This window comes from Dipodomys merriami, unplaced genomic scaffold, assembly GCF_024711535.1.
Source record: "Dipodomys merriami isolate MVZ:Mamm:240054 unplaced genomic scaffold, mDipMer1.0.p SCAF_20, whole genome shotgun sequence".
NCBI classification, from domain to species: domain Eukaryota; kingdom Metazoa; phylum Chordata; class Mammalia; order Rodentia; family Heteromyidae; genus Dipodomys; species Dipodomys merriami.
In genome coordinates, this window is record NW_027203382.1 from 30,595,675 (window position 1) to 30,619,423 (window position 23,749).

At 35.2% G+C, this 23,749-nt stretch overlaps 1 protein-coding gene across 2 annotated transcripts in view; it reads right to left on the reverse strand.

Annotated features, from left to right (window-relative positions):
• The window catches only part of LOC138833019 (ceramide transfer protein), a 92,309-nt gene that overhangs the window by 24,425 nt on the left and 44,135 nt on the right, over positions 1–23,749 (reverse strand). For both annotated transcript variants that reach the window (XM_070031377.1, XM_070031376.1), the window contains exons 4-8: positions 14,137–14,244; positions 12,527–12,665; positions 9,313–9,396; positions 5,468–5,625; positions 2,234–2,326 (exon numbers count right to left, since the gene is read on the reverse strand). In XM_070031377.1, the coding sequence (XP_069887478.1) occupies positions 2,234–2,326; positions 5,468–5,625; positions 9,313–9,396; positions 12,527–12,665; positions 14,137–14,244 (582 nt within the window). The remainder of the gene's footprint in view (positions 1–2,233; positions 2,327–5,467; positions 5,626–9,312; positions 9,397–12,526; positions 12,666–14,136; positions 14,245–23,749) is intronic.

Below are 23,749 nucleotides of genomic sequence, written 5' to 3' on the forward strand. Positions count from 1 at the left end.
TTCCCAGGTCCCATGCCCTAAAGTTATTTTTCAATATGCCTTGGATGGAACTCAGAAATATGTACATTTAAAAGGGCTCCCCCAGTAATTATGATGCAAATGCTATAACAGAACAAAAAAGCAAAATGGAATCACACAAGGTATGTTTCTGCTGTGACGAACCAAATAAACTGTAAATGGAATAGGAACTTCATATTATGGAAAAAGGAGAGAATGGGCAGGTAGGCTTGGGTTTCGAATCCCTCACATTTTAAAATAATCCTTCTCAAAAGGAGCCAAATCATTAACCGGGAAATTTTCTCAGTTCAATTGATAACCCAAGTCACCCAGTTTAAAAAGAATAGTCAAAAGAAATGCGTAAGTTAGTAAAGATGGACGATGAATAGATTTACTTTTAAAAATTCATTTACATCAATAAACAACATTATTTTTGGCTTGAAACAAGTAAACACATCAAGATCCTTCTTCCTCCATCCTTATCCTCTTCCTCTTAAAACAAAACACTCAATTATATGCTGTTGTTAGGCTATAAAAGTACTTGATATTACATACTACTAAAAACATGTTCTTGGCTACATATTTTCTATAATGAAAATGTATTTTATTTTTAATGCAAAAAAATAAGGTAATTACCAAACTTAAAACTTCAGAACTAAAACTGTCATTGAAACAGCTTATCTCCAGTAATCTAGGTTAAAAAAAAAACAACCTTGTGAGGATAGCTAATTGTGTTTTATACATTATAGAAAAGTATGAATTAAAAACAATACTTTAAAAATATTTTCAAAACTCAAGTCTCATTATTTTATGGATTCCCACACAGAAATCTTTCCTGTCTGACATAAAAAAATATTTGGTTAATAGCAGCTCTTTTTGTGTCCTGAATACAAATGGCAAGAAATTTTTCTTCTATTTTTTTAAACTTAGCATTTTGATTCTACTTCAAAGATATTCCTTACCATCCTATTCTTAAAAATAATTCTTTTCAGAAATATACGTGTTCTTTACTGGTACTTTAATTGTCTTTAATGGCTCATGCCTGTAATCCTAGCTACTCAAGAAGCTGACATCTGAAGATCATGTTTCAAGGCCATCCTGGCAGGAAAGTCTGTGAGACTCTTTTTTTTTTTTTTGCTGGTCACGGGGCCTGAACTCTGGGTCTGGGCGCTGTCCCTCAGCTCTTCAGCTCAAGGCTAGCACTCTACCACTGGAGCCACAGCGCCACTTCCGGCTTTTTCTGTTTATGTGGTGCTGAGGAATCGAACCCAGGGCCTCATGCTTGCAAGGCATGCACTCTACCGCTGAGCTACTTTCCCAGCCCTCTGTGAGACTCTTACCTCCATTTAACCATCAGAAAACTGGAAGTGGAGCTGTGGTTCCAAGTATTAGAGTGTTACATTTAAGAGAAAAAGCTCAGGGACAGTGCATAGGCCTTGACTTCAAGCTCCAGTATGGCGTGCAAGTGCACATACACACATACCAATAGAAGGAAAGGAAGGAAAGGGAAAGGAAAAAGAAAAGAGCAAGGGAAAAGGAAAAGAAAGTTAAGGGAAAAGAAAGGAAAGGGAAGATCACTGAGTATGGCTATAGGCTCACTCCTATAATCCTAGCAACTCAGGAGGCTGAGATCTGAGAACTGTGCTTTGAATCCAGTCCAAGCAGACAAATCCAAAAGACCTTTATCTCCAATCAAAATTGGAGGCATGCCTTAAGTTAATAGAGTTCCTGACTTGCAAATGATCCAAGTGAGAACATGAAGCCCTATATTCAAGTACCAGAACTGATCCTCAAAATAATATTACGGAAAAAAAGCTAAAAAAAAATGTCTTCCTCCCCGCTTTCTCTTTTTGTATGTCTGTCTGTCTGTATGTTTGTATTTAGAGGAAGATTTTAGCAAGTAAAAGGACTGAAAGAAGTTGCTTTCTGATAGTTTTCAAACACGAAAGCAATTTGATAAATCACACTGTATGTATTAGATGTCACTGTATAGTACAGAATAATGCTAAAAATGATCACCTTGACAGGGGAGATGAAATTTATCCTACAAACTGAACTGAGACTTTAAAATCCTATATTAAACTTTATAGCAGTTAAGTAAATGTAGTATTTCAGAAAAAGCTTGGCATATTAAAAAAAGGTTACAAAAGTATTATTTAGAATTTACAGAAGTATTATTTTGTGATAAATATGGACAATGTGCTTTTCTTACGAAGACCAAACTTTAAGTTCATACTTCATAATCTGGTCCTCCAAAGTGGGATTTTTTCTTAAGTTCTTCCATTGCATTCTTGCATGCTTCCTCTGCTCTTCTCTTCTTTTCACCTTCCTGTGAGACAAAAGTTATCATCAGAAGAGGGCATTTAAATCACACTATGACTTTTAAGCTAGTACAGTACAATTTTATAATTTGACTACAAAAATTAGTCCTACAATAAGAGTATCATTCTGTCCAAGAAAACACCTTTTTGTGAGTTATATATCATACACAAGCTACTACTTAAATCACAACTAATATCAACATTTAAGTAAGTGTATTTGTAAACTGCAAACTGTCCAAGGGTCTAAAGTATGTTTTAAACTCCTAATAAATCACCACCAGAGAAAAGCTTATTAAATCCTGCCATGATCTCTATCCCTATCTTTTGGGGAACAAAGGGGGAAAAAAGTAAGTATTGGATATCTAGAATGAAAGAACTTAATTATTAATAGAAGGTACAAAGATCAAGATTCACTGTACTCATAAATTGACATTCTGAATTGAAACCTCTTTGTACAACTATGTAACATATTTTTTAATTAAAAAATTAAGTGGAATCTGAATGTGAAAAAGAATTTCTTAGAAAGATAAATTTCTCATACATAAATTTCTCCTACAGTTAGGGCCTGCAAGGTTAAAAGACACAAAATAAACCTTAAAATAACAAAGACTGACCCAACAGCAAACTTAATGCAAAAAAAACCCCACCAAAAACCTGGTATAATGGGGTCAAATCTGATAAAGAATCAATAATATATTTAAGTATGGCAAACTTTACTGTAGTAACCTTAATTTAAAAATGGAATAAAACAAAAATGTATTTTAACACAACAATAATACAACGGAGTTAGGGAAAAGTGAAAAACTAAGTAAAATTACAGAGTTCTGAATCTTATTAATGCTGCTAAAATTGTCTATCCTTACAATTTTTGTTTTACCTAGATATAACTGTCTGAAAATTAAGTATACATCTATAGAAAGAAGGATTTTTATTATAGGTAACCACAAAAATTGTTGCCTCGGTTGTCAATAAGAATATTTAAACTGATACCATATATTTACATAGAATAAGTAAATTAAGCAATTCTACTAAATAGCTTGTAATGTTATTTAACTATTTTCTTAGATCCTGGAAGACTATTTTCTGGTCAGTGAAATTTCCTCATTCTTAGCTTATAGGAGGCATAAAAACCATTTAGAATGAAACAGTATCAACAAAATAATGTTATTATCAATGTCCTTTATTTCTCAGTTCTATTAATTACACAAAAGACATTTATTTATTTAGTCAGTTGCAGGGCTTGAACTCTGGGCTTGGGCACAGTCCTTGTGCTTCAGCTCAAGGTGAGCACTCTAGCGCTTGAGCCACAGCACCACTTCTAGTTTTCTAGTGGTTTATTGGAGATAAAGAATCTCATGGACTTTCCTGCCCTGTCAGTCCTTGCGCTTCAGCTCAAGGTGAGCACTCTAGCGCTTAAAAGCGACAGCACCACTTCTAGTTTTCTAGTGGTTTATTGGAGATAAAGAGTCTCATGGACTTTCCTGCCTGGGCTGGCTTTGAACCATGATCCTCAGATCTCAGCCTCTGGAGTAGCTACGATTACAGGTGTGAGCCACCAATGCCCAGCTTAAAAGGCATATTAATAAACAGCTTCTATACTAAGGAACATTCTAGTCTTCCTAGAGTGTGTATATACACAATAAAGAAGATTTGAAAGGGATGAAAGGATGTGGTTTTGTGGTAGAGTTTGTCATGGCTGGCCCTAACTATAATCTGTCTGATTTTCACCACTCAAGCAGCTGAGATTATAGAACTGAATTACCATGCCTAGCCCTACAGTTCCATTTTCTATACTTTCAGTTTCCCACAGTCAACAGGAAGGGTAAGTACAATAAGATTTTGAGAGAAATAGATATTTATAAAACCTCATACAAAAGTTATAATAGGGCTGGGAAGGTGGCTCAGTGGTAGAGCACTTGCTTTGCATACATGAGGCCTTGGGTTCGATTCCTCAGCACCACATAAGCAAAAAGAAAGAAGCTGGAAGTGGCACTGTGGCTCAAGTGGTAGAGTGCTAGCCTTGAGCTGAAGAGCTGAGGGACAGCACCCAGGCCCAGAGTTCAGGTCCCATGATTGGACCCCCTCCCCCCAAAAAGTTATAATAATCTCTTACAACAACCTAATTTATAAATTAAAATTTGTCATAGGTATGAATGTATAGAAAAAATACATAGCACAACAGGATATGGTACTGTAATTTGGGGCATTCACTAGGGATCTTAGAACATACACCTGGAATAAAGTAGAACATTTTGCTAGTTAATACGCTTATTCTCATCTGTACTTGAGAATTCTAGAATAGCAATCTTCTTAAGCATCCTTTAAATGAACAATATATTCAAATCCTGTGGCTACTATGCCATTATATCCTATGATCATACTGCTTTTTTTTATTGTATTTAGACATTTAAACATTGTGAGCAATAAAACTTTCTGATGAATAATAAATCCTAACTGATGTCTAGACAGTCTAGTATCTAGATGACATATTTTTTAGAGAAATATTTATGTTACTTAACACCTTTGGACAAGTAAGCCAATGGCTCAGTTCACTCTTCTATGTTAAACTAGAACTAAATTTTCTCAATACAGCTCAATTCTAATACTTTACTAATATTTTATTAAGTTGAATTAGTTTTACTAAGTCGAATTAGTTCCTACTAAGCAAATCCAGTGAGCCATACTTTATACTAAAAGCTGGAGATTCATACCACAATGTTATTATCAGTGTTAATTAAACCGAAGTGGAAAATGGGAACAAAGGGCAAATATTCAAACATAATCTACACTACATTATATCACAATGACCATGGAAACATATGGTTATGAAGTATAAGTTAATGTTTAACTTTATATTCTGCTGTTAAAAGCTAGTTCCATATAATTTAAAGACAATTTCATAGATCATAAAGTAAGTTATGTTAAATGGCAATCCATCATTATCACAAAGTATTTTTAATAATATGAACAAATCCCTGATGAATTTTAGTAGGAAAATGAGTTTAAGATCAAAAAGTATCAGAAAAGTACTACCACCTGTTATTCTATTAACCCAACAGACTCATCCTTAAGAACTTAGTTCAGATTTAATGTTCAACCAAACACATAAAACCTAAAATCTGTTTTTTAAAAAGAAAAACTAGTCTTACCTTATCCAGTCTCTTTTGCCAGCTTTCCTCACGTTTTACCATTAATTCAATACAATGAGAAAGTGTAGCAAGAATTCCAGCAGTAGTTGCTTTAAAAGTTATAGCTTCCCCTTTAAAGTCTATACCATTAATTCCTTTTGGTGTTACAGGTGGAAATACTGAAAAAGAAAGTTCTTCACTGAAAAATTTACAATGAATATATTTATAAAACTAGCACATCAGAATAGATGTTTGGATTATAATTTTCTTCCTGTGGACTAATATTAAAAAATGTCCTATCTATATGAGAAAAGCTTTTATAGCAGCAGACTTATGTACAAGTCCTTTCTCCTAGATTCTATTTCCTGCAATTTATTTGTTGTGCTACACCCATGTGAATCAAGTGGTAGAGAAGGGATACTTTAACAATAATACTTGGACAGCTTAGAACAAGACCTACTTATGGCAAAAGTTACATTTTAAGAAGTCTGGGATTTTAAAAATGAGGATAAATATAGAATTCAAGACAGTGATATAAAATTTAAAAATACTTAAATTTAAGTCCATGGCCACTGTACACATTAAATAGCTTTTATATTTACATTTTATAATTTAGAGTCATGGTTAATCTTTTTTTAATTTTATTTTATTTTATTTGTGAACATACTGTACAGAGGGGTTACAATTACATGGGCAGGATAATGCGTACATTTCTTACCAAGCATTGCAGCCTCCTCCTTTGGTTTACTCTTCACATCCCTTCCCAGCCTCCCCCTTCCCCCCCAATCCCAATCCTTCTCCTTCCCCCCCCCCCCCCCCGCACCAACATTGTAAAGCTCGTTTTGGACATGACAACTTGTACTTCTCGTTGTTGCAACACATGGTTAATCTTTTAATGAAAGATTTTAAAACTCACAAACAAAAGAGAATAACTCTATTCTATATCAAGCAAAAAGAAATGAAAGAGAATAATCTTATTCTACAGCTAGTAAAAAAACATCCTAACTAGTCTCTATCAATGAATAAAAACTATCATAGTAACTTTTTTGCCTTAAAACATTAAGTTATGACAGCAAAAGGTTCAATATGTAAAAGAATAAAGGTAAACCTGCATTTCAAAAAACTTTAAATTTCTGCTCTGGTAGATGGTTAAGGGAATGAAGCCAAATTGGGGGAGAAAATCAAAACTCTTTCAAAAGTACTAATACTTAAAAACCCAATCAATGGACTTATGAGGAAGATTAAAAACTGCTGATAACAAGCCAGAGAGAGAACTGGAATCCTCTTACTTCATTAAAACCCTTGCTCACTGTTTTGAATAGTCAGCAATCTAAAGGGGAGTCTCTGCAGTTTTTATGTGAGGGCTTTTAAATTTCCTCAAGTCCAGTACTCCAAATGACTGTATGCTACAGAATGATATTTTACTACAGAATGGCTAATCAATCATATGAGGGTCACTTGGCTTGAGACTAATAATCTACTTTAGATATGACTTTCTAACAAAATAAGCCACAAGTGGTTAAAAATTGAATTTAAGCCCAGTACTGGGAGCTCATTCTTATAATCCTAGTACTCAGGAGACAGATCTGAGATTGTGGGTTCAGAACCCACTCAGACAGACAAAACTAAGACTCTCTTATCTCCAAGTAACCAGCAAAAAGCCAGAACTAGAAGTATGGCTCAAGTGGCAGAGCACCAGTCATGACTAAAAAGGTAGCCCCACTACCAGAAAAAAAACAACAAAAACAAAACAAAACAAAACAAAACCCAAGTACACAAGTGGCTCATACTTGTAATCCTAGCTAATTAGGAAGCTGAGGTCTGAGGATCAAGGTTCAAAGCCAGCCTGGGCAGTAAAGTCCTTGGGACTCTTATCTCGAATTAACCACCATAAAGCTGGAAATAAAGGTTTGGCTCAAAAGTGGCAATGTCAGCCTTGAGCTAAAAAAGCTCAAAAACAGTGTCCAGGCCTTGAGCTCAAGGAGCAGGACTAGCAACCCCCCCTCAATTAAGAAAACAAAAACAAAAACACCTCATCGGATTAATCTATGGAATAAAAGGGAACTGTGATTTGTAGTTCCAATTCTTTGTTTAGACAATGTACAATTAATGCTCATAACTCATTGAGCACTGCATATTAAATTTCTTCCATTAATATTAAATTTCTTCTCGATGAGTTTCATCAAGAGCAAACTGATTTGACAAATCAATTAATATTTACCTTCTTTATTTTATATGGCAGATAACAAAATGTCCTCATTCATTATTTATAAAGCAAGAATTTTCTTTCTACAGGATCTTGTACCTGTAGATAGAGGCTTCAAAATTGGATGCCTTTTCTTTTCTTATTAAAAATACTGAATGGAGTTTTCTTATTTCCCTGTATTGATTTTCTTTTCTAGTTGTTGGAGTCTTTCTTTAAATGTCTAGACATCTGGGTTTTGGTTTACATTTAAGAGTAGAGACTAGAAGCTCTACACACTAGTAGGACTGTCGATTTCAAAAGGTGATCTTCACGGCAGTATCTCCCAAGCCTCTATTTATGTCCTTTATTCTTTGGTCAGTTTCCCCAGAGTTGGTGGGTACTCAAGAAACAGAGTAAGATAAAGGGTCTAGAGACTGTATCATTCAGTATACAGCCTTTCTTATAGTCCTTCACTATCAGAGTGGAATAAGGAGGCAGTCAAATCTCAATAAGCAGTGTGTTTACTTCTATTTATTACTTTATTGACAATACAACACACCTATCTTTATCTATGCTGAGTAATCCTGAATTTAGGGTGCTCCAATTCAATTACTAGAGGTATGCTTATATTTCATTCTCTTTTAGAAACACAGGTGAAAAATTACAAAACTTTAATTTTTCCAATATTCAAATAAAATACTTTTTACTATTAAAGATTATTCCCTGTGAAATTAAAATGAAACTGAAAGAAACTTCCTCAAACAGTTTTAAACTCCATAAAGATATTAGAGGATAACTAGGTGAGTTTCAGTTGAAATGCCAAATTATAAAGACAACTTATATATCGAGCTATAATATTAAGCTAATATTTTGCAAGTTTAAAAGGGGATAATATAAGAAAAGAACACAATGAACAAAAAATAGCAAGAAGAGGAACAAAGGTGAGAGAGAAGCATTAAGTTGTAGCATCAATAATGTAATATTCTAATATGAACTCTAAAACAAATTATTTTCATGGATTAAGTAGTTTCAAACAATTTATGTTGTTACAGATATTAGTTCATATACTTGTATGATCTCAGTAAAATTAAGCATAAATTAGATTAGTATTTTTCACAAAGGAATTTTTTATCTTAAATTAAAAAAAATTCATTCTACGTTTTTCTAAGAAATACGTCAAAAATGCTGAATTTGCTTTGCAGTAATGAATAATACTGAATTCCTCCTCAACACCACAGTGTAGCAACATGTCACTATATAAAATAAATCATGCCACTATGTGGTCTGTGAACAATTATGCTGTGAAATCAGAGACATTTCAACAACTTTCCTTGAATAACACTCATTAAATACTTTTCAAAACCAGTTTACCAGTGAAAAAAAATATTTTGAAGAAATAATTAGAAATACTCTAAGAAAGTAAGAAAGACTGATGTAAAGTTCCAACCAAAGAAAAAGCTTCTTCAATACTAGGCACTAATGTTATCAATAAATGTCTAAAATTTAGAAATTTGTTACTGTTTGTGGCCTATCATACAATAAAGAAAGTGTATTTTACTGACATAACTTTTCTTAGAAAATATTTTAACTTGGATTCCAGGAATGCTACTGTTTAAAAAAGTTATTAAATTAGGAACTATTCTTTGTTATATAGTTATAACTTCAGAAAGTATTTACTTACACTTTTCTTTATTACCATTGGTACTGGGCAAGAAGTCTCCATCAGAGCGTGTTGTTGGAAAGTCATCTTCATCATCTTCCACCACTAAATAATATTAGAATGAACAAAGGAGAAGCAAATCACTCTTTTGTTCAACTGAGTAATAAACTCTAACTTGTATAAATTTACTGGAAATATAAATGGAAATTCACTGGAATATATTACAAATGTTTGTGGAACTGTAACAATGAAATCTTGCAACACTAATTTTTTAAATAAAGAAGTAACAACTGAAAAGCTAGACTGGAGGTTAGAAGCCTGGCTTAAGTGGTAGAGAGCTAGGTGAATAATAAGCAAGCTGAGCAACTGTGAAGCCTTCAATATCTGGGTACTGGCCAAAAAACAAAAACAAAAGCCAAAGAACTTCAAGTTTTCTTAACTTTATCTAAATTAAGTAACTTTCTATCCTGAATGGATATAAGAAAACAGACAAAGTAACTTTCTATCCTGAATGGATAGGTATCTGATTCAAGTGGTAGTACATCTGACTAGTAAGTAATAACACCCAAGTTCAAACCCTGGTACAGCCCCCCCCCCTCTCTCCTTCTCTCTCTGGACAAAATATATGAAATAATGGATATCCTTTAGAGTTGGGAAACAAATGATAGGAGTTTCCTTATTGTTTCAGCTACTTGTCTTGGGGAGTTTCTAGGAGTAGTACAGTAAAGACAAGGAATTTAGAAAGAGCCTAGTAGACCTCTGAAATGAGGAAAGGCAGAGAGACTAGAGAAGGCAATTGGATTTCAGAAGAACACTAGAGAGGTGAGAGTTATACAGAAAGAGAACACTGGAGATCAGCAGGTCTCTTCTAATTATTTAGCAAGTACTGAGAGTACCTGCAAATAAGAGAATTACAAATACTAGGAAAAGAACCTTCAGAAAAGATTGCAGAGAACAGTAAACAAAGCTTATCTGGGAGCAGGAGAAAATACTGTTCCTACAGTACAGACTGAAAACTTAGTAATTCATAAAGAACTACATATTCAATAGGCTTCAGTAGTAGGGTTGACTTAGTAGGGAAAACAGAATTACATTCCTGGAAGTTCATAATACTTTTGGTTTTTTTGAAAGTCCTGGGGAATGAACTCAGGGCCTACATCGTTCAAGACAAGCATAATACCACTTAGTCAAACCCGGAAGGCCAGTTTCTCATGCTATAAATGAAATGTTATATTACTTTGATGGTAGATTGTGGTAAGTTAAATATGCAAACTATAAACCCTGAATAGCTATGGGAATATCACAAACAGGTATTATAAACACCTGAATTCAAAATAAGGCAGAAAAGGGGAACAAAAATAGACAAGTTACAAAAGATGAGAGAGCCAAGTGCTAGTGGCTCATGCCTACTCAGGAAGCTGAGATGTGAGGTCTATAGTTTGAAATCAGCCTGGGTAGGAAAAGTCTGTGAGATTCTGATCTCCAATCCAGAAGTGGAGCTGTGGCACAAAGCGGTACAGTGCTAATCTTGAACACAAAAGCTCAGGGATAGGACCCGGGCCCTGACTTCAAGACCCATAATTGACCCACTCCCCCCCAAAAAAGGGGGGATATAAATTGATATTAAAGGTATTTTGTAATACCAAGAAATAAAACTATTATCAAGCAACCTACTTATATTAAGAATGAATTCAATGCTAGTAGGTAATACTACTAGGATTTTTTTCTGCCTTCCCAGTCAAGAGAATAATTGAAAAACATTATGTTGATATCAGTACTATTTTGAGCAGTAACAACAGGAAAGTAAAAGGGAAATTAATCTAGTTAAAAGACAAGTAAAAACCTTATCCTTTTTCTTAAAAATAAAAACTCAGTAAGCAATTGGGTATGGTGGCTAAAGTCTATAATCCCAGCTATCTGGGGAGTAAAGATCAGGTATTAAGGTTCAAGGCATGCAAAGGCACAAAAGCTCATTAAATTGTATCTCAACCAATAGCTGGGACTGGTAATGTGAGTTTGTGATCCCAAGCTACAAGGCACAATAGCCCATGCAATGGCATACACCTGCTATCTCAGAAAGCACAAATAGGAAGGTAACAGTCTAGGCTTGCTGTTGAACTCACTGGCTTTCTATTGTGGAGGTAAATACACAAAACACACTTGATGATGGGAAGTCTTCCTTTATATTGTGCTGAATTCTATTTACTCAAAAATTATAAATGGTTTTCAATCATTGTTTATAAGGGATATTTCCTAGTGAGAGGAATAGAAAATAGAAAGTGATTTGTAGAATTAGTAATGGGCTGGGAAGGTTGCTCAGTGGTAGAGCGCCTGCCTTGCATGCTCAAGGCCCTGGGTTCGATTCCTCAGCACCACATAAGCAAAAAAGAAAAAGCCGGAAGTGGCGCTGTGGCTCAAGTAGTATAGCGCTAGCCTTGAGCTGAAGAGCTGAGGGACAGTGCCCAGGCCCAGAGTTCAGGCCCTACAACCGGACCCCCAAAAAAATAAATAAATAAAATAGAATTATTAGTAATTTTCTTTAAAAAAAAAAAAAGGATGAGAGAGATGAGACAACAAGGAGAAAGAGAACAAATGATTCCAGATCTGAAAGGTTTAATAAATATACTTATTTCCTTTACTACTCATCAAAGGATAAATCTGTAAGACATAATAATGTGAAATGCTCTGTATTATCAAGATAACAAAACAAAGAATATAATTTCAAAGTGACCAATGGCCTTGGTATGAATGATGAAAAATGAATTAATGTGTATTATTGAAGTACTAAAGTCACAGGACACTGGGGAGGCTGAGATCTGAGGATCACAATTTAGTTGTTTGAAGCAAGCACCATCAAGAAAGTTCATGAGAATCTTATATCCCATTAAATACACACACATGTGCATGCATGGTCACACACACACACACACACACATACACATGTGTATCTACACACACATATACACAGAAGTGAAGCTAGGGCTTAAGTGGTACAGAGCCAGCTTTGAGCAGAAAAAGTTAAAGGACAGTGCTCAGGCCTTGAGTTCAAGCCCCAGTACTGTAGGCATTTAAGAAGAAAAAAAAAAAGTACTCAAGTTATATGAATACTTAAATCTGGCAGTTCACAGTACAGAGATTATTATTTCCTTTATTACATAAAGAAATTACCCATAAAATCAAGAGGCTTTAAATCATTCATTCTCTAAGTAAAAATACTGGCAATAGCCTGATTAACCTTTATCTCTTTGAAGTTCATCCTTGGAGACAGCATCAGCACAGGCATCAAAGTACTTCTGGAGAGTATCAACTTGTCTACATAGGATGTCTCTAAAAGTTTCCATTTCAGCCAGTTTTTCACGTAAACTGTGGCCTTTCTGCAAAACATAAAAAGGCAGAGGATATATAATCCAAGTGAAACAAAACTGGACTTTTTATTTGGTTCTATATTATTTCATCACCTTTTAAGGTTGCTACCTTATCACTGAAGGAATGAGAATTAGAGCTGTCAAGTTCACAGCAATACTCCTAGGAAGAGGCTTGAAACTGACTTAATCTAGTGCCTTGAAATGGATAAACCTATAGGAAATAAGAAATAATGTCTGATAATCAGCTAACATAATGTTAACATTTTCAAAGCAGAAGGATTTGTGAGGAAAAACTATGCCAGACTTTGAAATGAGCAAATCTATTATTGGGTACACTTTCAAAGTATTGGTGAACATGAGAGCCCAGAAGGGAAGATCATTACTTCATTTATTATATTTGAACTATTTTACAACTCGTTTAGTAGAAAACTAAATAATACATGTTATTCTTGTCTTCTTTATTGAGAATAAGATTGAAATGTAGCGTGGATTGGTCTCCAAATTGTGATGCTCCTGCTTCAGGCTCCTGAATACTGGGATTATAGGTGTGTACCATTATTAAACTTGGCCTGTATGGTGGTGTTTTTTTTGTTTTGTTTTTGCTTTTTTTGTTTGTTTCCTTGTGGAAGTAAGTGTGAACTCAGGGCCTTGTGCTTGTTAGGTAGGTACTCTACCAAATTAAACCATACCTCCAAGCCTTTTTGCTTTAGTTGTTTTTTCAATAGGGTCAAGTCTAGATTATAATTCTATTTATGCTTTCTGCCTGGCTTGAATAACATTCATGTGCCACTGCTTAGTGTATTTTTAGGATGCTTACGATGGTGGTCTCTTGTTAACATTTTTCCTCAGCTAGCCTTAAACCATCTCCCTTCCGATCTCTATACCCTGTGTAGGTAGGACTACAAGTATAAGCCATCATGCCCAGCTGATAAGTAATTTTTGTCCACAGAGATGCAAATGACTTTGTCCTGCACATAGGCATTTACCTGTAGATATCAGTCAGTTTGTATTGGCAGATTCATTTCAGTATAATTCATATTCTGCTTGAACTAATGAATGAAATAAAATCTCTGATATGTGTGTGGAGGTGGGTGCAGGTATGTGTGCGCACAAGTGCCTGGGCGCTGTCCTTGAGCTTTTGTGCTAAAGGCTAGCACTCTTTGAGCCACAAGTTCCTTTCCGGATTTTAGGTGGTTAACTTGAGATAAGGGTCTTACAGACTTTCCTGCCTGAGTTGGCTTGAAACTGTGATCCTCAGATCTTAGCTCCCTAAGTAGTTAGGATTACAGGCATGAGCCATCAACACGCAGCATTTTGTATTTGTATAGTTATAATTTCATTCTTAAAAACTACTCTATAATAATATCAAATAAACTGAATTATAGAAAAGTTATTTCAGAAACCTATCAAGTTATGCTCATAATAGCCAATACTAAGTTCAAATAATGTTGCCTTAACATAAGCATTCATAACCACAAACCTTGAATGAAGATGTGGATGTAGCAGAATAGCCACTTGCTCCAGATACCAGTGACACCATTGAACCATGTCGACGCAAGCTGGATTCTGATCCATATCCTGATTCAGTCTAAAAATAGAATAAAATCTACATGAAAAAATGTAAATAAAAATCCTTAAGAGAAAACAAATCAACAAGGTTGGTATAAAAAACTCTTAGAAATTTGAATTCACATAAAAAGTCAATCCACTAATATCAGTAATGTCTTTCAATAACTGTCACTTAAATTAAAAATGTATTCAGTACTTCCTACATGTTGGGCTAGTAGGCTAAACGAGTGTTTAATAGTAGGAAAATGACCTAATATAGTCACATGCAGAGACAGAGAGTAGAATGGTGGTTACCAGAGGCTAGGGAGGAAGAATAGACTATTTAGTGGATATAGAGTTTTTTTTTTTTTTTGGGTCCGGTCGTGAGGCCTGTACTCTGGGCCTGGGCGCTGTCCCTCAGCTCTTCAGCTCAAGGCTAGCGCTCTACCACTTGAGCCACAGCACCACTTCCGGCTTTTTTCTTTTTGCTTATGTGGTGCTGAGGAATCGAACCCAGGGCCTCAGGCATGCAAGGCAAGCGCTCTACCACTGAGCCACCTTCCCAGCCCCTGGATATAGAGTTTAAGCTGGGGGAAGATGAAAAAGTTCTGAAGACAGCGTAATTGATGATGGCTGAACAGCAGCATTAATATTCTTAATGGTACAAAATATTTGAAAATGGTTAAAAAGTATTTGAAATATTTAAAAATGGTTAAAAAGGTAAATCTTACAATTTTTAAAATAGATAAAGAAAAACCAGCCAAATGCTAATATTATCTCCATTATAAACAAGTATAAACCATTTAAATAGCTTGCTCAAAATTATAGAAAAGACTGATGGCAGTATACATTTTCTGTCACAAAATGCTTCTATGGGCCATAACTAACATCTTTTCACTGTATTATATATGGCAAGACACACTTGATTTTTTTATTAACAAAATTTAGCCAAGTGCTGGTGGCTCATGCTGGTAATCTTAACTACTCAGGAGGCTGAGACCACAGGATTATGGCCTGAAGCCAGTCCAGGCAGGAAAATAATGAGACTCTTATCTCCAATAAACTACGCAGAAAAAGCTGGAAGCGGCTCTGTGGCTCAAGTGGCAGAGTACTAGCCTTGAGTAAAAAGCTAAGGGATAGTGCCTAGGCCCAAAGTTCAAGCCCCAGGGCCTGCAGAAAAATATATATACATATATTATTAATTAAAAAAAAATTAGTTACTATGCCAGATGCTGGTGCTCATGCTTGTAATCCTAGCTACTCAGGAAGCTGAGATCTAAGGATCATGATTCAAAGCCAGCCAGAGCAGGAAAGTGTGACTCTTATCTTCAATTAACTACCAAAAAAAACACCCAAAAACCCAAACAAACAAAAACAAAAAACAAACCCCAAAGGCCAGAAGTGGAGCTCAAGTGGTAGAGTATAGAGCACTAGCCTTGCACAAAGTTCAGGGACAGCATGCAGGCCCCGAGTTTGAGCCTCAGGACCTGCAAAAAGCAAAACAAAACTCCCATAAAATTCTGTATCAGAAAGAAAATTAAAGAATTTCAAGAAATTACTCAAATAGCTCAGACACTTACATGATTCTTTTCTAAACAGAAATTAATCTGAATTGTCCATTTAAATATAATTTCACTATAATTTAGTTTGAATTTTATAATATTAAAGATTCTAAATATTTCCTTAAATTTTTTTTTGGCAATCTGAACTGGTAGCTCATGTCTGTAATCCTAGTTATTCCAGAGACTGAGATTTGAGGATCATGGTTTGAATCCCGCCTAGAGCTTCCAAGTCTGTGAGACTCTTATCTCTAAAAAAAAAAAAAATCACCAAAAAGCCAGAAGTGGAGCTGTAGTTCCTGGAAGTTAGAGCACTAGCCTTGAGGGGAAAAAAAAAGCTCAGATAGCACCTAGGACCTGAGTTCAAGCTCCAAGATCAGCAACTAAATAAATAAAGCCAATGATCTTTAAAAATTAATATATTTTACAAAATGGGTTTTCATATATATATGTGTATATATATTTACATATATATGAATAAAACATACACACACAGTATGCGTCAATCATGTTTACCTCCCATCACTCTCTCTCATTCTCCTTTCCTGCTGATCCTCTGTATGTTCATGTCTTTTTGTTTGTTTCTAGTAGATTGTGCATATGACAGATCTAGTTTTCCTTGCAACCATAATCTCATTCTTCTTTATAGCTAAATAATACTCCACTCTATATATATACCACAATTTTCTTTATCTATTATTCAGTTGTTGCACATTTAAGCTGATTCTATAAACTTGGTGATCACAAATTTTTGTTATAACAAACACAGATATGCACATATCTCTATTCCTAGGAATAGTGTAATATGATCATGCAGAATTTCCATACTGATTTCTACAGTAGCTGTAAAGCTTACACTTATATGAGCAATATTTAAGGGTTCCTTCCTATCTTAGTATTTTCCCCAACATTTGTTGTTTAAATGTCTACAGGTTTGTTTGTTTGTTTCAGTTAGGACTTGAAATTGGGGCCTGGGTACAGTCCCTGAGCTCTTTTGCTCAAGGCTTTGCTCTACCACTTTTAGCCACCATACCACCTCTGGGTTTTTGGTGGTAAATTAGAAATAAGAGTCTCAGGGACTTTCCTTACTGGCTGGCTTGGAATCTCAATAGTCAGATCTCAACCTCCCGAGTAGCTAGAATTACAGATGTGAGCCACCAATTCCAGGCTTAAAATGTCAACAGTTTTAAATCTGAATTCGAATAAATCTCTTTTCTCCATATATCAACAACTCTAAACAAAGCAAGTCAAAACTACTGATCTTTTTAAAGATCTTAGAGTAAAATGCAAACATTAAAAGATTTCTTTATTACAACTTCTTTTATCCTCTTCTATTTCTTCAAGTTCCACTATTTCAAAACAGGTAATATGTTCTTAAAACATGAAAAAACAGAAGTGTCCATCTAGAATAACACTGATGCAATATATGTTAAGATAATATACAATAAATATATGCTCATTATGAATAGTGTTTCTAACTCTAATAAAGTTTCATTTAAACAAATTCCATCTTAAAGAAATCAATGTAAGGAAAAAGGAAACAGCATATTTCTTAATATCAATTTTTTAGTATTCAATGAAGATTCACCATTATTACAGTAACATAATAAAAATTAAACAGCAGTCACATAACAAAAATGAAACAGCAGTCTCATATATGAAAGGAATAGCTCAAATTGCCCTGATATATAATACCACTCTAAATTGGATTTCAATCAAAAAGTCAAATCTATCATCAAATATATTAAAAAATACTTTCTCTTAAGGGTCAAAATATTTCTAAAAAAGACATTGCCAAATTATTTAGAAAAGTGACAATGTTAAGATAGCCCAAAATGTCAAGTAACAATACTTAAACTTATCAGTTGGTATGTGTGGCTATAAATTAAAACCAGAGACTAGTGCATCTGCCATTTAGCTACACAGCGAATCCCCCAAGATATGTTTTCTGATTCAGTCCAAAGGGAGGATTGTCACAGGAGTGTCATAGGGAAGCATCTGGAATGTAAGGCCTATGGAATCATTTAGTGCATGATGGAATAGACAAATGGTTCTTATTCACTGCCTAAATCGACACTATTGTATGGCTTTAGAGTAATGTTACAAATATCCACAGGGCTCTTGGCAGAAAAAATTTCTAACTCATAGAAAGGAAAGATGGAAATAAGAAGACACTAGTTTATGGTTACAACTGACATACTATTAGAAGTTCCAGCAAGTAAAACTCAAAACATGCTTTCAAAAATTTCTAGTTATGATTTTGGAGTGAACACTTCAAAGGCATGTTGAACTTTTTCTTATTCCCTCTTTGCCACACGAAAGACGGTAAACTCATTCACAAGATCTAATCACCAATGAGTGTTTTTAAAACACTAAATTCTACCCAAAATAAATGAATTCAAATACAATTACCACAGGGGCATTTTCCTCTTTCAAAATATCTTCAATGAACTGTTCTGCAAAAGAGCTCTTTCCACAACTTATCAATGGAAGCAAGCAGTGTTGCTGAACATGTTTGCACAGACAAAAACACACATTGAAGCATCCTACTTAGAACAAAGTTTACTTGTAAATACCACAGTAATGAGACAAAAATCTTTTTTATATTAACATACTCCTATTTTTAAAAATCTTTTGGCCACTAGAGGGAGGCAGCAGCATTTTTCAAATGGTATGCTTAAAAGCCGATGAAAAGGTTACTATTGGTCAAAGTACAACCAGAAACCTCTGTACTAATTGCTTTCCATATATTTTTATCTTGTACCTTGACTTTTGAAAATATTTAAGCATACTAAACAATCTAGCTCAAAGGTAAGAGTTAAATAAAGTAGTCAAATGACTAAAATTTGAAAACTCCCTTAAAGTCATATCTGAATTTAATAGCTTAATTGTATGGGAGATAAATATTACTGTTCTACACAGGCAATTCATCAGTCCATCTATACCCTAAGAGAAGTTATATGAAATACAGAAAAAAGTCTTACAATTTTTAATACCACTTGTTTATAGAGAATTTTTTTCTTTAAAAACAAAAAATTTTAATATCACTTCTTTGTTGAGAAATTCTTTTTTTCTTAAAACCAATCTATTACAAGTAGCAAAGCAAAGAAATTAAGTAACTTCCTCATAGTGTCAAATGTTACCCAATTATTATTATTGGTGGCATGGTTCCCCTTTCTTCCCTTGCGTGCCCAAAGGCAGGAATGGAGACTGTGTCTCCAATTCAAGGACAGGAAGAAAGAAAATGCAAGACAGAGACATTAAGATAATAACAATGGAGGAGGATTTTGCTGAAATTAGAATTCTAAAACCCATTAGGAAATTAGTATACTGCATTGGTGAACATCAAAATACATCTACCTTCAATATTACTATTTAAAAGCAATATGGGAAGATTATCTATCTAAGCAAGCAATGTAATCAAGGGGTTGCAATTTAAAATGTAATATGCTGCATTTTCATGTTCAATGTCGAAAATTTTCAGTATTGAAACTGTTGTAGGTTTTTAAATAATTACAGAATGCTCTTAAAGGAGACAGCTATAGCAGAAAAAATACAGCATAACAAAGTCCATTAGACCAATCTCAACTAACAAAAAAGCAGGAAGTGGAGCTGTGGCTCCAGTGGTAGAGCACTAGCCTTAGCACAAAAGCTCAGGGACAGAACCCAGGCCCTGAGTTCAAGGCCCCCCCCAAAAAAAAGAATCTATGATACAAAAGGTGACTATGTATCTACTCTGACACTCTGAAATTGCCTCTCATATACTTTTGATCCTCTCTTTTGAGGCAATCTAGAATGATTGTCTTTAGTCTTAGTGACAAAATGGGTTTAAGAAACAACTAAATGAATCAAATAAAGTTATAAGGGAAATCTGATATTTTTCCATCTTAATTTTAGGAGCAAATATTAAGAGATGAGGAATCTCTTTTGTGTTTTGCTTTGAGAGGACAGATGGACAAATAGCTAAGTATTTAACTGTGTCTGATTGTACACACTTATGATCTTAGAATTTGGGAGGCTGAGACAAAAGGATATATAGAGTTTGAGGTCAGCTTTGGCTACATAGGGAGAAACTATAGGTCTTATAGAAAAGTGAATTGTGATGGAATAGGGATATACCTTAATTGAAGAACTCTTGTCTAGTTGTGATCCCTAGTACTACAACAAATACAGTAGAATATAAAAATCTATGAACCAAGTCGGGGGCCCGTGGCATATGCCCATAATCCTAGCTACTCAGGAGGCTGAGATCTGAGGATCACAGTTCAAAGCCAGCCTGGGCAGGAAAGTCCATGAGACTCTTATCTCCAATAAACCACTAGAAAATGAAGTGGTGCTGTGGCTCAAGTGGTAGAGCGCTCACCTTGAGCTGAAGAGCTCAGGGACAGTGCCCAAACCCAGAGTTCAAGCCCCATGACAAAAAAAAAAAAAAATCCATGAACCATACAGAAGAATGTGAACGAAGAAAAATATGACACAGATGTTTCTCCAATCAAAATTTCAGTATATGCTTTTTTTTAAAAAGAGGGAGAATAGTTGAGTAATTTTTAATGGGTACTTTATATATCAATTCAGCCAGTTAGAAATCACAGCAAAGACAAGTGTATTATATATGACAATAAATATGTTCATATATAACAGATATATTTATGACAATAAATATATATATATATGTACTGTTTAGCCTACTGTAGATTTTCTTTCCTTTAAAGGCTAAATAGTACTCCATTACACACACACAGGTTTTGTCTTATTGAATACATCCACTGATATATACTTGGGTTGCTATATTTTAGTGACTGTGAAAATTCTGCTATAGGCTGGGAATGTGGCTTAGTGGGTAGAGTGCTTGCCTAGCATGCATGAAGCCCTGGGTTTAATTCCTCAAAACCACATAAACAGAAAAAGCCAGAAGTGGCACTGTGGCTCAAATGGTAGAGTGTGAGCCCTGAGCAAATGAAGTTCAAGGATAGTGCCAGGCTCTGAGTTCAAGTCCCAGGACTGGCAAAAAAAAGATAAAGCTGCTACAAATATTTCCAAAAATACTCATGATTCTTTAGGATTTATATCCAGAAAAGGATTGCAGGATGATATAATAATTCTATTAATTTTTTTTTTTTTGGTCAGTCGTGGGGCTTGAACTCTGGGCCTGGGCGCTGTCCCTCAGCTCTTCATCTTCAGCTCAAGGCTAGCACTCTACCACTTGAGCCACAGCGCCACTTCCGGTTTCTAAGTGGTTTATTGGAGATTAAGAGTCTCATGAACTTTCCTTGCCTGGGCTGGCTTTGAACCACAATCCTCAGATCTCAGCCTTCTGAGTAACTGGGATTACAGGCATGAGCCACCGGCGCCCAACTTCTATTAAAAATTTTTTGGAATTTCCATATTGCTTTCTACCCTTGGCTATACTATTTCACAATCCCACCAACAGCACTTAAGAAAAATGATTAGAAAAATGACGTGAAGTTTCTTCACCTAAGTTTGCAAATATTTTCTCAATTCTGTGTAAGATATTCCTTTTCTGCTATGGTGATAGAGTAATGCAGAGGCTTTAAATTTTAAGTTAAATCAATTTGTCTATTCTTCTATTGTCTAAGATTTCAGTGTCATATTTAATAAGTGATTACCAAAATTCAATGCTATAAAGCTTTCCCATATTTTCTTCCAAAGGGTGTGTTAATTTGGACCTACCTTTAGGTCCTTTATCCCTCCCTCCCTTTTTTCCCCCAGTACTGGAGATTTAATTCTAGGCCTGGGCACTGTCCCTGAGTTCCTTTTTGCTCAAAGTCAGCATACTACCAACTCGAAATACAGCACTACTTCTCACTTTTCCTGTAATTAGAGATAAGTTTCACAGGCTTTCCTGACCAAGCTGGCTTCAAACCATGATCCTCCGATCTCAGCCTCCAGTGTAGCTAGGATTACAGACAAGAGCCACTAGCACCTGACTCCTATCCCTTTTGAATTAATAGTTTTATGTAGTATGAGGAAAGAGTCCAACACTACTTATGTGGATATCATTTGCCTAACACTAGTTGTTTTTTTTTTAGTATGTCTTTTCTCATTGAATGGTTTTTTAACATCCTTCCCCAAAATATTTTGATCCTACATGCAAGCGCTTATTTCTGGGCTGTCTATATCACTGACCTAGATTGTTAGGACCCACCATGACCATCCCATGGGAGCAGGCAGGCACAGGAGAAAGATTATTAAGGTTTATTAGAGGGGCCATATCTTCCCCCCGGTGAGGGAACATATGGTGTTTGCCCCTATCCAGGTGGGTAGCTTTGGGGGTAGTAGCAAGTTAAGTGCACAGGTAGGTCTGGGGAAAGAGAGGGAGTGAAGTTATATGGCAAGAACTCTAGGGAAGGGAGGAGCTCAGGTCTGGGTGGAGCTGAAGACTGGACTTGGGAATGCTAACATAGATGTTTTTTGATAAGTACTCATACTGTTTTGATTTCTGTAGTTTTGTAAGTTTCAAAAATTAGGAAGTATCAGCCCTCTATTTTGTTTTGTTTGGCTATCTGAGGTACTTTGGGATTCCTATGTAAAGTTTAGATGGCTTTTTAAAATTTTGGATAGGTTTTCCTCTTGACTGTTGAGTCAGAGTCTCCCTTTGTAACTCAGCGTAGCCTGCCTAAGCCTCCTAAATGTTGAGTCTAGCATGCAAGAAATTTTCTGATTCTGAAAAAAAAAGGCACTAGAAATTTGATAGGCACTGAATTAGATAGGTAATAGGTGAATCACTTTAGATACCACCACAGATAGTTGAACAATATTAAATTTTCTATATGCATTTCCTTTTATTTATATTTCCTTCATATCTTTTTTTTTTTTTTGGTCAGTTGTGGGGCTTGAACTCAGAGCTTGGGCGCTGTCCCTGAGATTTTTTTTGTTCAAGGCTAGTGATATACCACTTGAACTTGCGCCACAGCGCCACTTCCTTTTTTTCTTGGCAGTTAATTGGAAGAGTCTTATGGACTTTACTGCCCAGGCTGGTTTTGAACCATGATCCTCAGATCTCACCCTCCTAAACAGCTAGGACTACAGGCATGAGCCACCAGCATCCAATCTTCCTTTATATCTTTTAGCAAATTTTGAACTTTTCACTGATCAAGTCTTGGTAACTATTCTTTTTGATGCAATTATAAATTATTCTTGTAATTTCCTTTTCAGATTATTCAGTGCTTATACACAGGAATACAAATGATTTTTGCATGTTAAGATCGTTTCTACTGTTTTGTTGAATTCACTTACAATCTTATGTTTATGTAAAGAGTTCCCTATTTATACATTATCATCTGTGAACAAGCAATTTTACTTATTTCCAAGTTAGATGCCTTTTACTGACTTTCTTATCTAGTTGCTCTGGCTAAAATGTCTAGTATTATGTTGAATAAAAATAGTGAAAATGGCATCCTGATATCAGATTAAAGCCTTTAGTCTGTCACCATTAAGTGTGATGTTCATCATAGGCTTTTCATATATGGATTTTAGTCAGGTTCCTTCTATTCCTAGTTTGTTAATGATCAGCCAAACTCTGTCAAAGGACTCTTTTGCACTGACATGACCATAAGTTTTTTTTTTCTTTTTTGCACTGTTTTTATTAATTGGTATTTTTCATTGATATTTATGTTAAGCCATCTTTGCATTCCAGGAATGTATCTCACTTGATTGTGGTATATAATCCTTAAAATATACAGACAAATTTGGTTTGCAATTCTCTTTTTTTGGGGGGCTGTCATGGGGCTTGAACTCTGGTCCTAGGTGCTGCCCCTCAGCTCTTCAGCTAGCTCAAGACGAGTGCACTACCACTTGAGCCACAGCACCACTTCTGGTTTTCTAGTAGCTTACAGGAGATGAGAGTCCCATGGACTTTCCTGGCTGGGCTGGCTCTGAATCGCGATCCTCAGATCTGTCTCTTGAGCATCTAGGATTACAGGCGTGAGCCACCAGCACCTGGCTGGTTTGCAAGTATTTTGTTGG